This window comes from Adelges cooleyi, unplaced genomic scaffold (genome assembly GCF_023614345.1).
Source record: "Adelges cooleyi isolate 19-005CV unplaced genomic scaffold, UGA_ACOO_1.1 ACOO_flye_CR_arks_rails_tigmint_CR_PRNA_2, whole genome shotgun sequence".
NCBI lineage: Eukaryota > Metazoa > Arthropoda > Insecta > Hemiptera > Adelgidae > Adelges > Adelges cooleyi.
Window position 1 is genome coordinate 3,834,282 of NW_026095860.1, and position 14,397 is coordinate 3,848,678.

General features: G+C 29.9%; 1 protein-coding gene across 1 annotated transcript; it reads left to right on the forward strand.

Moving 5' to 3' along the window:
* Positions 1-4,310: 4,310 nt before the first annotated feature.
* On the forward strand, positions 4,311-13,942 carry LOC126833641 (uncharacterized). The gene is made up of 3 exons (XM_050565085.1): positions 4,311-4,708; positions 10,851-11,207; positions 13,290-13,942. Exons 2-3 carry the CDS (start codon positions 10,881-10,883, stop codon positions 13,464-13,466), a joined length of 504 nt encoding a protein of 167 aa, XP_050421042.1. The 5' UTR covers positions 4,311-4,708; positions 10,851-10,880; the 3' UTR covers positions 13,467-13,942.
* The last annotated feature ends 455 nt before the right edge of the window (positions 13,943-14,397 follow it).

Genomic DNA, 14,397 nt, shown 5'->3' on the forward strand with positions numbered 1-14,397 from the left:
ATAATACGAATAAAACAAAAACCAACATCGCGTACCGGTAAAATTAAAAATAACAACAATCGTATTACGGTAAGTGATAACGCGATTATAATATTGTTTACTCGTATCTCTTGCCCCTCCTCGCCGGTGTCACAGCAGGGAAGTAGCGCGCGCATTTACGGCCGCTGTACTCGAGACTGTCGAGAGGGTTTTGTATTATTGGCGACGGCGGCCACCGCGCCGGTCGATTACAACAGCTATGCCGAATCATAATATAGCATGCCACAGCCGGAACCATCGACAATAACGGCCCGCTGAAACATCAAACCAACTATATTATTATTTTAAAACAGATCAGTGCAGTGACAAAGTATTACAATGTGTAATACAAACGGACATCTCGGTAAAGGACCTACCCTAAACCGTTCACTGTCCGATGACCCCTATGTGGTTCATGATTTATTTATAGATAAGTCCCTAATTTATTAATTAATTAAGTCCCTATCATCTCACCTGTCCAACTGTGTTATTATGAATTTCATAGAATATAGTCCATACAAATAAATCTCCGGAGAAATAAATGTTTGAAATGAACCATATGTGGATCATGGACTACTCAAAAAGGTTTAACGTGACCCATATATGGATCATAGGACTAATAACTTTTGATTTAATTTAACATTAGGACAGTGAACGTGCTAACATTCCGCATTGCTTACAAGTTACCTTCTACCCTCCGTACTTTTTTTTTTTTTTTGTAGAATGTTGTACCGAAAACTATGAAGTGAATTTTTATATAAATTTAACAACTCTTTCGAGAATTGAAAAAAATTATAAAATTGAGGAGACACTTATTAGAACAAGGTCCCAATATTAAATTTTGGTTTTTTTCAGGAGACGAATAACAATTTTTCTAGGTACATTTCTTTTTATCGAAAACTTCATAAATTTGCCTAATTTATTACCATTTAATGGGTTGATTTAATTTATACAATATTAATTTTTAATTTTGCCTAAGGAATTTTTTTAAGTAGTAAAATTAGACCTTTGATCTAATCAAAACTTTTATAATTGAAAGTTTATATTTATTTAATAAAAAAAAAACACTTGTTCTGTGTATGAAATGGAACATTTTTATTAAATATATTATATAACATTGATTACGAAATGAGAATATTATTATAAAACGACAAATTATTATCTACCTTATGAAATTGATCTTACAATTGATAATCGATTTAATATTTCATTCACATTTATACTGGTGTTGAATACAAAATTTGAATTTCAAGAATGCAATAAAAAAAATAATGTTTATAAAAAGCGTCACAGGCATACAACTAGCATTTTTTTTTCTTGGTTTCACTTCAAAATTATAATGTAAAATATAATTTGTAACACGTGTGTTCGGGAAATCAACATTCCTGTAAGTAATCTACAGGTGTAATTAAATAGTAACAGCAACAATTATTATAATTATTATCGCAACATCGTTTTTTTTTCTCTAAATATGCTATCATTATTTTGATTTATATATCTCACCATACATGACACGTTTCGGCGGCTTGCGGCTCCTCCTTCGACATTCCATCGGTTCCGAAGAGAACGCATACATAAGTCCTATGCAAGTCCAATGATCTGTGTATGAAATATTATATTTTATTGACCGTTACAACCTTATAGAGACCATCCTTGCCATTGAAAAAAAACCAAAAACACGGATATTAAAATTCTATTATAATAGTGTTCAAGGTTGATACCATTTTCAATACAATTTGTACAACAATTTCAATTAACACATATTAATTTAAAAATGTTTTCTATAGTAAATAAAAACGTATTAACTTTCGAGTACCTAACGGCATGGTAGTATTTATTTATTTTCATAGTTAGATTTAAATTTACATTGGTTTATTACTTACCAGGTCAAATCTGGTTGTAGAAAGACTGATCCAAAAATCATACAGTTCTTGTAAATGTTTACAATCTCTGCTTTACAACACACCACCCAACCAGTGCTGCGCAGGGGAAATAATACATGTTTAAGCGTAAAAAGGTAACAGGAATTTTTTTTTTTATAATTTTCATAGTTCATAATAAGACTCAAAACCCAGAACGGTCTCATACCTAATATTGGCTTTTTTTTTAACGAATCCTTTATAGTGTACTTTTTACTAGTGTTCATTTTTTAAGTAGTTTTATGACAGATACGACCTTGCGAAAAATAAAACTGAAATATCCTACTAAAAAGAAAACTGCTACATAATGTTTTTTTAGGTTGATGGTCATCGATGCTTAAGTCAAGAAACATTTTAAACGTTAAAATGAATTAATACGATTACTTATACGGGTCTAATGAAATCAGAAAATAATATCACAGAATACTCCAACAGTTATCTATGGCCATATATATAAATTTAAGCGTTTTTATTTTTCGGGCTTCATTTTGATTCATATTTTTAGATTGTAAAAAATATCTAAGGGATTATTTTTTTAATCAAATTGTCTTATTAGTTACTACTTAAAAATACTAATCCGGTTCGTTTCATGTTGGCCATAAACTATTTGCAACCTATATTTGAACTCCTATAAGGTGGGTTGTTATTTGACTACTAATAAATTAGAATTAACCTCTAAAACTACCCTTAAAACAATATTTGACCTCAAAAATGATATACTAATTTTGTTCATTTAATAGTTATAAAGATTTTATTTTGAATTTTTTTTTTTTAGCTAAAAAAATTTTTATTGAACAAGTTACTGTAACAGGTTACTGTGTTTATGAATGCATAATTATAAAACAACTGGGTTTGACGAACGTCCGTTTTTAAAATCCGAGTTTATTAGCTATGTTGCATATGCTACACGAATGACATATGAGTTGCATTATAAACGACTTTAAGGAAACAATATTATTTATTAAACGAACAGTTACTATGAGGCCAATTTCAACATTGACTACCAGCATACCGACCAGAGTCACTAGTATGTATAATTGTTAACTTAAAATATCATATTTAATCCCTTGATAGTTAAGACTTTAGAACGATTGCACCCAAGTCCTTAGACTCGTTTTTCGAGTAAAAATGTAATATACGAGTAAATGTAATTATAACTCTCCTACAGTAGTTATTGTTTTTGTTCCTATATTTTTTTAATACTTTGTCGATAAAAAATAAAGTATATGACAAAATAAATAAATGTTTAAAACATTTCCTAACATTTCCTGATCAAATTAGTAATTATTGTTGTTAATGGCAAGGCTTTGTTAAAAACGGCTGATTTTTAGCTTTGGCTTTAAGAATTTTGTACTGTTTGTTGTAAAGTGTTATAATTATATGAATTAGTGATGAATAACATATGAGTAAGCATATTGGAGCGGGAGCAAGAGAAGGGAGGTATTGGCTCTGGATGGGAATTTATGTAAGGAGGCCCAGAATTTGTTTTGACTAATAAGAACAATAATAATTAGCCATTGTTATAGTATAAATTATAATAATATACTCTATACAGATTATTATTATTGTATAAATACCAGCAATAACGGTTAGAACAACATTGGCAGTTTTGAAGGAGGGGGGATTTTTTTACAATTTTAAATAGTTACTCTTGATTTACCGCCGACTAAAAGGTTTTTACAGCACATATAAATTAATAAACAAATATTTAATAAAAAAAATATAATGTATCTTATCAGTTATCAAGATAAGATTTAGGAAACACATCTGTTGTCCTATCTAAATGAATAATGTATTATTATTTTATTTAATTTTTAATTTTTAATTAACATTTTTCCTTATTATGACAATATATATTTACTGTACTGTGTATGTATGTATATATTTGTAAGTTAATTTACAAATTGTTTGATATATTTAATTGTATGAAACTGTAATGATTATTAATGCGTCCTTTAAAATAATAATTTAAATGACAAATGTATACACAGTATGCTTTAAAATATCTAAGTAGCCAGACATTTCTATCGGTATCGCATCATCAATTACACGGTTTGGATAATATTCAATTAAAATGTATTATTATCTAGAATTTAGATAATAGTCATCTAGGTTCTAGATGACTATATTTAATTCTCTATGCCTCTCGGTGAATCTATAAAAAAATAACAAATTCACACACGATGTAATCAATCGACTCACACTGATAATAATTTACTGGGCTTGGACAAAGTGTGTTTGAGCACTAAGCATATGTATATTTTTTTTATTAAGACAGTATAATATTATTATTATCACTGATCTACTGCAGGCGGTTCCTATACAGCGTTGTGCCACTATGTGCAGTCGTTAGTTCTGCTGGTCACATAGCTGTGTATATACGGCTGTTTGCGCGAACGAACGCCACCGCAAGAAGGTGAATCGTTCAAAATGTGTACGTTGAATCGGTCGTGTGCCGTTCAGTGATTCACGGCCACTGCGGTCGTGTGGTGTATGCTGTGTCTATCTATAATATTATCAATTATTATTGTTATTATCATCATTATTTCAGCGTCGAGTCGGCGCGGTCAAAAACACATTCGTTTCGTTAGCTAATAAACAAAAACAGTATTAAAAATATATTATCAGTAGATGCCGAACCGGCGGTGGTGAAACAGTAAAAAAAAAGAGTCTCACGAATGATAAAAAAAAAATTGTGGCCAAAATCGGTACGAACAAGGGATTTGTGACACGGGCCGGTCACATGCGCCTCCAGCAATCGGATAATGGCAGTAAGTATATTACACAGTACTCGGTATACAATATTATTGATGTTAGATTTGTAAGCTCTTCGCGTACACATAACACAAAGACATAATTTTTTCAATGAATTTTAACGTTGTTGTTGTCGTCGAGACTATATTTAAGATCGTGTGCGTGTTTGGCAAAACATAAGAATTACTACAACAACGTCGCGAATCAATTGACCGTCGATAAGATGAAAACTGTTTAATTGGCTCAATCAATTGAACATTTTTGTTGCCGGTTTCTGCGAACAAAGTCTCTTCTGGTGCAGTTGTTAATTTTAAGGACATCTTATCCAAGTCTAATAAAAACATTTTGTTTTTCGGTAAATGAACGCATGGCAAACCATCTGAAATGTATTAAGAAGTAAATTAAACTTGGATGTTCGACGCAAACATTTTCCAAAGCCACGATTATACTTAAAAAAGGTTTCCAACTGATTACGGTTTTTTATTTTGGCGGTAAAAAATTACGTTTTAAAAAAATATGTTTACATTGTTTGTCATTTGTTATATTTAATAGCTAGAAACTAGTTTGTTTTTTTTATGAAAATCTGGTTCCAACAACACATCTATATAGTGTTTAATAAAGAGGCCCAGAAACTCGTACTACTTTATTGAACTGGAATCACAACATTGTAATGTTACATGACCGAAAAGTGTAAAAATTAAAATCATCACTAAACAGTAAAAAATAGTATGATAAATTGCATTTTGATGCTGTTATAGTAATAATTAACCTCTATTATTATTAAGAGGACGCTACCCATCGGTAATTTATCCGCAAAAAATTGTTTTGTAGGGTACAAGAATGTGAGGGCAGTATTAACTGTAACCGTATACAATTTTTACAGTGGATTGAGAAAAACTTTATCTACGAGGTAGTGCTTTTTAATTTTTTGATAACATTAAGCACAATGAAAATTATTCATTTGTGAAAATTTCTCTCCCCATTTTTTAGCTTCGATGCAAAGCGAGAAGGTATTTTTCATTAGTCTATAAAAAAAATATTAAATATAGATGACAAAAAAATAAAAACCCTACCACATAGATAAAGTTTACATTGTGTAAATTTGGTAAATCTACTGTTAATACTGGCCTCAAATACTTGAAAACAATTGTTATATATCCTATAGGAATAAAAGTATCCTCATTACTGTATTAATAAGTATACACTATAGTTCAAGCTGTAAATTAAGATTTTATGAGATAAGATCTATTAGACTTTACTCCTTAAAAATGGGCTGGGTAGCGTCCACTTAACATGGCAACATCTACTAAAGCTTGGTTTTAAAAAAAAAAATTGCCTATATGTTACGCCTTATTAAATTATTCTAAATACTGTTTTCCGAGTTCTTATGAAATTATTTTTCAAATCCTTCTCAGCTCCACGCACCGAATCTAAAATTGTACAACAAAAAAACTTTACCTCTCATGTGAGACTAATTTGATTTCATCGTTATTGGTTAAACGTTCTTAATTCGTGATTTTAAAAATGCGTGATTCAATTATTACCTTATTAAGTTACAAAGTTCAAATTGAGCAGATGAAAAACAAGGAAAATTTGTTTTTTAGTGGTTATTATTACATTCATTTTTGACCCTTCAACTCTCAAGGTTGGTAGTAGGTACTACTTATGCATGATTTATGATCGAGTGATACGCTTCTTGAGTAAATCAGTCCAGTAATTTCAAAGTTACAATGCATACAGGACACAACGGGAAAAATGAATCATTCTAAAAACATAAAAATAACAACTATTTTATTTTTTATTTCTAAATGGTACTATATTATTTAAAGTTTGAACTGTAACAATCGTTTGTTCTCTATACGACGCTTAGAGGTGAAAGGTGCACGATAAAAGGTAAATATCGCAATAATTTCAACGAAGAAAAAAGATTATATTGTATCTCAAATACAAATACAATATTATGAATATCGGTGTAATGAGCCTAACAATTATGAATAACGAGTAATGTCGCATCATTGGTGAACGCCGGATTTCAATTAATATTTAAGATGACTTGCATGAACTCAAGTGCAATAATTGTACACAAATAAAGTATTTAATTTTATTGCGAGTACATGTTATATAGTTATTTGTATCTTGAATATGATGAGTTTATAGTTTATATTAATTATTAGTACAAAAACAATCGATTGAAAAAAATTACTTTAATTATAGTTATTGTTCGGTGCAATATGATCAGTAATTATTACACGTGATTGAGCCTTGTTATATCAAGAAGACGTTTTAGGCCTCTTAATTGGTTAACCGTTAATTAAACATTCTATAACGAATTGCCATTAATTCTAACTAAAACCGACATAGCTGACCATTATAATATGATAAATACGTTCTTGTTGATATTAAAATAGGCATATAAAATCTAAACCAAAAAAATGGTGGGGGGCAGCAGGGGGAGGGTAGGAATTCTCAGAAATGTATAAACTTAATTATAATATAAAAAATAGTACGGAAAACACTTTTGCAAACAATTACAATAATAATAATGAAATTAAATAATTCGTTACATTTTAGTAAAATGTAACTCTATCTATATACGCAACATATTATACAATGTTAGTATTACAATAGCTTAGTTTTCCAATGCCACGTTATTGTTGCCTCGACTGAATATTATATTCAAATATTTTCAATTTAGAGGCCGAGCATGCACGTATTCTCAAGTACATCCATCCTTTATGTTATCAAAAAAAAAAAAATTAAAATACATTGTGACGAATTTTTGTTAAGGGTTATATTTTTATACGCATCACAATATGTGGTAAATAAAAAAAGTGGGGACTCTTACACAAGAGTGCACTGTGGACTTTACTACACCACCTGAAAATCGTATGATGTTTCATAAGTAAGTAGTTCATTCAACTAACAAACTGGTTGCTCGTTGATTTACAAAAAACACCACCACTACCCGATGGTGCATGACTATGGCGACGTTTGGGGGGGTGGGACTGAATATACTTTCTTATTCCGAATGAAGTATACTTCCTAATATAGGATTAAAAAGAAAGATTTTATTTCCATCATAATCCGAATAAGGCAAAAAGCAACACAACGGCGATGAAGATCAATTGGAACGAATAAACAACGGGATTACCATCAATATTGCCGTAAATGTAATTGTTTAATTCTGTCATATTGTTGTAATGTGTCATAAGAAAAATTGTACAACACGATTTTTGGATTTTTTAATATATACTAATTAATCTGATTAGTAATTTATCTAAAATTAATAAAAAATTATACAAATTGTCAGTTGTTGTTTAAAAAAAAATGTCCTTGAATAATTTATAATTATATAATGTATTATTATATCTTGTGCATAGGCGCAAATACGGGGGGCTAAAAAAAAATTAGGTTATGCATACAATTTTGAAATACAAAAATATATTTACTTATATATATATATATTTAAAAAAAATTTCCAGCCCCCCAAGTTAAAAATTGAAATTGCGCCTATGATCTTGTGGAAGTAAAACTTGCATATTATTAAATTAACTTTTAATAATCATAAAGGTAATTACCGGGTTTTCAGTATTTATCGAATTGTCAGTAATTACCGAAAAATACGGTTTATCAGTATTTTGAAATACCGGTAACACCCCATCGGCCCTAGTGAAAACACAAGAATTGTCAATAACTATTTCCCTCTGAAGAGTTAAAGATCTTTATATCGCTAGTTTTAGGACTTAAGGTCGACGATTTTGATTGAAGGAAGATCTAGTAGAGGTCTATGAAATAAACATTTTTTTTTTAATTTAAATATGTAGTCAAACTTCATTTGTGTTCAGGAAAAACTAAAAAATAACTAATCATAACATTTTCTTAAAAATTGTAAAGGTATCTGTTGATTTCACTATTGCGATTTTTGTTGGTATTTAATTTCTTTGTCAGTAATTTTTGTATAATAATTACTATTACAAAAATTAGTTGTTTGGCTTATCGGACTTGTTCAATTTCCATAGGTAAAGTACAGACGAATTAACGTGTAAATATTTCATCCGATCATTTTTGAAATTAGGCTTCATCAAAGTTAATATAAATTTGTTCTAGTTCTAAAAATTGTATTTGAATTGTAGACAATTTTACGAAGTCAAAACGTTTAAAGCGTTTATTTGAAAGTGATTTCATAACCGATAACTCATAAGACTTGCCAGCCCCAACATGCTCGGATTCAGTAAAAAAAAAAAAAATAGATCGTTTTGATGAAATAAAAAAACGAATTTACGTTTGCCTCGTTTGTTTACAATAAATTACTCCACTTAACTCGGTCTTATAATAATCTATCTCGTCCTTATTCTTTGACGAACACGGATGGTTAAAATATGTCTTATCGAATGACCCGTGAACGCCATTTGACCTTAACCTTAATTTGCGCACGCCAATGACATTATTTTGATTTTGTCCAAAGAGTTTGGAACCGGTTTCTCCCATCGTACCGCTTGTGATAGCCGATAAAGTTTGAGAACAGACAATATATTTTCTTATTATAGTCCATGGACCAGCTGTAGGCACTCTAGACATATGGAAGCTAGAAGAGTGCGGAACTCCTAAAAGTCATCATCTGTCATAGTCAATGCACGCGCGTTGGCAATGTTTACTTAGGTCTCAGTGTAATGTGTGTTAGTATGTAGGTGTGCGGCTCACGGTTTGTCTTACAATGGATCAAAATTCAAATATAGTGATAGTACCAATCTCATTAACCGAATCTAGTCATACATAAGCACTGTTTTATTATGAACGCGAAGGACATCATCATATTATTAGTAATACCTGCGGCATTGAGTCTTTAACAATACTGTCTACTATAAATGTATGCACCTACATATTAAAATGATATTATTATTGTGACGAATAAACGAATAGACGGGAACGTGAGTGAGATTTAAACGGCTGGTTCAATAATGTAGAAATTATTACTATGTCGATCACGATGGCAGCGGTGACTGTGACGGTCGTTTCCGTCAAGATTATTTTGTTACCTATTAATTTTTATTATACAGAATAAGACTCTACCTGTACAATGCATACCCATTGATTCGATTTTTTTAAAAATAGGTATATACTTATTTGTACTTCGTAGGGCCCGGAAGTGTATACCTACCGAGGTACTCTAAAAAAACTAAACATACATTTTCTTTTCAAATATTTTTTTACAGCGTTTTAATTTCCGTTTGGATGTTAACCGATTTCAAGCTCTGAAAAAATGTTCCGTTTTATATTGGTATTATCACTTATTAGCACTTTTTGGTACACGAAATTACAAAAAAATAATTTGATAATAGTTTAAATAGAAAATGTTTAAGATTATGCCTTATAAATTATAATCAAAGGAATCCAATGTTTTTATAACGCTCCCAATTTTTTTTTTAACCATTCAATAAAAACATGCACATGTATATACCTCCGGTTAGGACCTAATACATACTATTATAATAAATGAATAATACCTTTTTTTTATGATCATTATTATATACAGGATATATATATATAGACAGGATTCGTAATTTCTTGTTAACCTGATTTTTTTATGATATACTACAATTTTGAAAAAAAAGCACCCATGCTTATGATATTGATTTCTATCAATCAATAATAATTTAGTTTTTTTTTTTTTAGTTATAAGACATAATTAGGGAGAGTAACTTTTGAAACCTACGTGGTCACATATACGTTGAATTATATTTTTAAATTAACAATCATTTACTGAACACTTTGTTAGGTCTACAACCAGTTTTGAGTCATTACTTTTAAAAAGTTATTAAAATTGGTAAAATTTAGAACGGGAGTTGGAGTGCGGTTGAGTAATGCGCACAGATAAAATTAATACTACACTCTGCCCTTCCTCCCGTCATAAAGTATAATGTAATAAATAGATAGTAATATATGAGACGCATAGAGCCATAACAGGATAATCCACAATAAAAAAAAATTGTTTTATTGCATTAAATAATTTAGAATGACGTATTTTTTCTGAACCAAACTGGTGCATCCCTTAAAAACGTTAAGACGAATAAGGGATTTGATACATTAAACACTTTGGACTGATATCCTTCTGTAAATATCCTTTTAACGTGTACTTATTGAAATCGTATGCTTCGTCAGGGACTTTGATGGCGGTATCAAAGAAGTGTGATGCCGTTCAATGGAAATGTGGCGGCCAAGTATTTGGTCATGGCATCGCAGGTGATTGCCTGGTGCACAGTGAGCGTGATGCTCTTGCGCAAAGGACTCAACCAGGTGCAAACTTCGTCCCAGCATCAGAACAATGATGGAAATTCGTTTGGGAACAACACAGCATCTACGGACGATCAAGACACCAAGGCGTTCAACAACAACGGGACGCCGGCCATCGTGGCCGGGATTATAATGATTGCCATTGCTCTGATCATGTTAATCATAAGTCCGACCATTATGTTTATGAAAATTTTGGAAAAACGCAAAGAAAGGAGACGTACCGCCGTAAGTTCAGATGCAATTAATGTTCATGTTATCAGTAAAATTAAGGTGGGATCTTATTTTCAATATATAAGCAGGGCCACTGTACTACAGCACAGTGGATACTGGGCGATGGTGAATAGAGTTGAGCGAAATCTGTATTCCCAGTACTTTCAAATGGCCAACGTACAAATTTTAAGTTGCGATGTGGGCTTAGTAATTCAAAATTTTATCTTAAACAATTTAGATGGTGGAGTTTATAAAATTTAAAAATCCGTACGTAGCTAACCCGAGTCTGTAGCTCTCTTAAAGTGTAAATTTTAAGACGCATGCTGATTAAGTTTAAATGCTGAGTCTAGAAATCTCCTAGTCTGGTTAGGTTCTTTCTGTAAATATTAGGCACAGTATTATTTTTTTTATTTAGACCCGCAATATGTATTAAGGAGCCTCTACACTAGCATTTATTAAGGCGCATTGTATAGGCAATTTTTGACATTCAGCAAACATTTTTTAAATATATACATTACCATAGAAAAGAAGTATCTATTTTAGTATTTAATTTTTTTTTTTAATTTTTATAACGCATGTAATATGATCGATTTTTTTTTATTAATTCTTCATAACATTTTCAAGGCATCGATCGTTGCACAGTTTTAAAACTATTTTTAGTTAATTAATTATTTTAATGTCAAAATTAAATTTAGAAGACTAAAAAAATTACAATTTTATAAATTAGGTTCAGGGGTGCTCAAAAAATATTAAGTAACAAATTTGTATTTATTTTGGCGGCAAACGGTCATGGCGATAACGGTCGAGGGTGACTTTGGCGGAAAACTGTAATGCCCAAAAAAATACTATGTAAATATCATAATTTGCCGTCAATTGTTAATTATTACTTACCAGGAAATGACAAAAGTTCGCGAGGAAATTATGTATTGTGCATTCAATTAATTAAATTTTTTCATTATAATACTATGTAACTCATGAGTCTGTTAAACTTTAGCTCAAAGGGACAGGGATTATTCGAGGATTTTAATTATTTTCAGCTATGGCAAAACATACTTCTCCGCATTTAGAGGCGAAAATATGTAGGTATAATGTATTAAAATAATTTACTTTTACCGAAACAGCGTGTAATTTAATTAGATACATTAAATGTATAACCACGGTGTATTGTTAATTTAGGATAATCAATAAATTGACAAAAAAAAAAAACGAGATAAATCTGCTTGAAACGCAGATTAATATCAGTGATTGATGTAATACTAATAAAATTACAACTTTAAAGTAGTTAAGTAACCTTATACCGCTTCAAATAAATAATATATAATTTTTTTAGGGGTTTTTTTTTTATTGGTTTAAACTAAGGCTGTCTCAGACTTTCTTTAACACGTCTTGTTATTTTTTAAATCACCTAAATAATTGTAAAAAAAACACCGTTTGTGGTCTCTTTAGCGTGTTTTACAACATGTTTGAACAATTTTTCTAAAATTTAATTCAAATACAGTAAAATCTAAAAAAAATAGAGCAAGAAACTTTAAAACATTTCAATTTTTTCAGAATTGATTTAGAATTTCTTTTAACACAAATAAAAATTAGGAATTTTTTTTTGTAAGTTGGAACTTTGGAGACAATTTTGTAAATAACTAAAAATTCTGGAACAAAATTTGAGTCCGCATTCGGATTCAGTGAAAACATATTAATTTAAACATTATTATTCCATTAACGGTAAAAATAATTTTTAAAACTTTTTTAGTTTTCACCTTAAGTTGTCCGAGTCAAAATTTAAGCTAATAGAATTGTTTTTTAACTAACAAAAGCTTATAAATACTTGAGATACCGCTACTGTATATAACTTGGGCCGTCACTATATATGTAGTATATAAATACTCAATATTTAGAGGAAATAACAAATTGTAATATTCACATTTGTTGAAGTACAAATTACAATCTAGTTGTAGAATTGTTGAAAATTTAAATATAACGAAAATGTATAAATATAATAAACTATACATATTACACCTGGGATTTTTCCTGGTCGCTCAATTTTTTAATTATATTTATAGATAATGGGATACACAGTAATGTTATTGTATTGCTTTTTAGATCTTGGAATCACCGCCCAAGTACGAAGATGTGGTTGAAAGCGCTCCTAGATATTCGTCCCTGTTCGTTTTCAACAGTCACGGTGACATAACTCTGTTGTCTACTGGTAAAATTGTCCAGAACAAAAATACTACTACTAACGAAAAACCAACTACCAGAGTCGATAAACCGTTATGAAATTAATAATAAATTAAAAATATATATATATATAAATGTATGTATTACACATATATGTTATTATATATATAACTACATTGCGTACAATGTTTTTACTTATAGGTCCATTTTATTGTAATGTATAATTAAGTATTATCTAGGTATACTCTAAAAAAAAAAAAACTATAATTTTAAGTTTAACATAGTTTAGTTGTTTAATTATAAATATGTATATTGTTTAATTTAAGTTAACACTTAACACCACCATCCAACATGTTTAAAATAGAGCCGGGGATGTTATAATATAAATATTAAAGTGTATACCTAGGAATACCGATATTATTGTGTTAATAATATACGTATACATTTGTTAACTTAAGTTTTTTGTAGTAATGTAGACTACAGTTAATCAGGAGTTTATACATTGTTTGAGATTTTATTTTTGATACCATTGTCTTCGTTTCAAAGTGGAATAATATGTTTTTTTTTACTAATAAATCTACAAATATTTTATATCTTACTTCAGAAAAAATATTTATGCGTACTTAGTAATTCGGTAATTTTCTAATAATACTGAATAAATTAAATATAACATTACTCGAATAATATTTGTACAATTTGTACATTGTACCGCTCGCCGCCACAGAGAATGTATTAGGTAAGTGTCCTACATGCTTTCATTGAAAACAACATAATGTTAACAAATAATAAAATAGAATGTACACTTATTGGTTGGTCTCGTTCATTCATTAAAAAAAAAACGAGTAGGTTCATAATGTTAACACCAAACAGGTCTTGCAAGATCTACATTTGTAAGTCTTACAACTTAGGAATACTCTTAGTCGATCAATTGTTTAACATGTAACAATCCAAGTTCCAACAGTCGGAGTTTCAACATGTTTCAAAAATGTTCTTACAAGCTACAAAATGTTAGAATATTGTCTTGTCCATA

Excerpts from the sequence above, each read along its gene's own strand:
- LOC126833641 (XM_050565085.1), top strand. The coding sequence starts at position 10,881 with ATGCCGTTCAATGGAAATGTGGCGGCCAAGTATTTGGTCATGGCATCG. Across the intron at positions 11,208-13,289 it reads AAGAAAGGAGACGTACCGCC|ATCTTGGAATCACCGCCCAA; the intron begins GTAAGTTCAGAT and ends ATTGCTTTTTAG.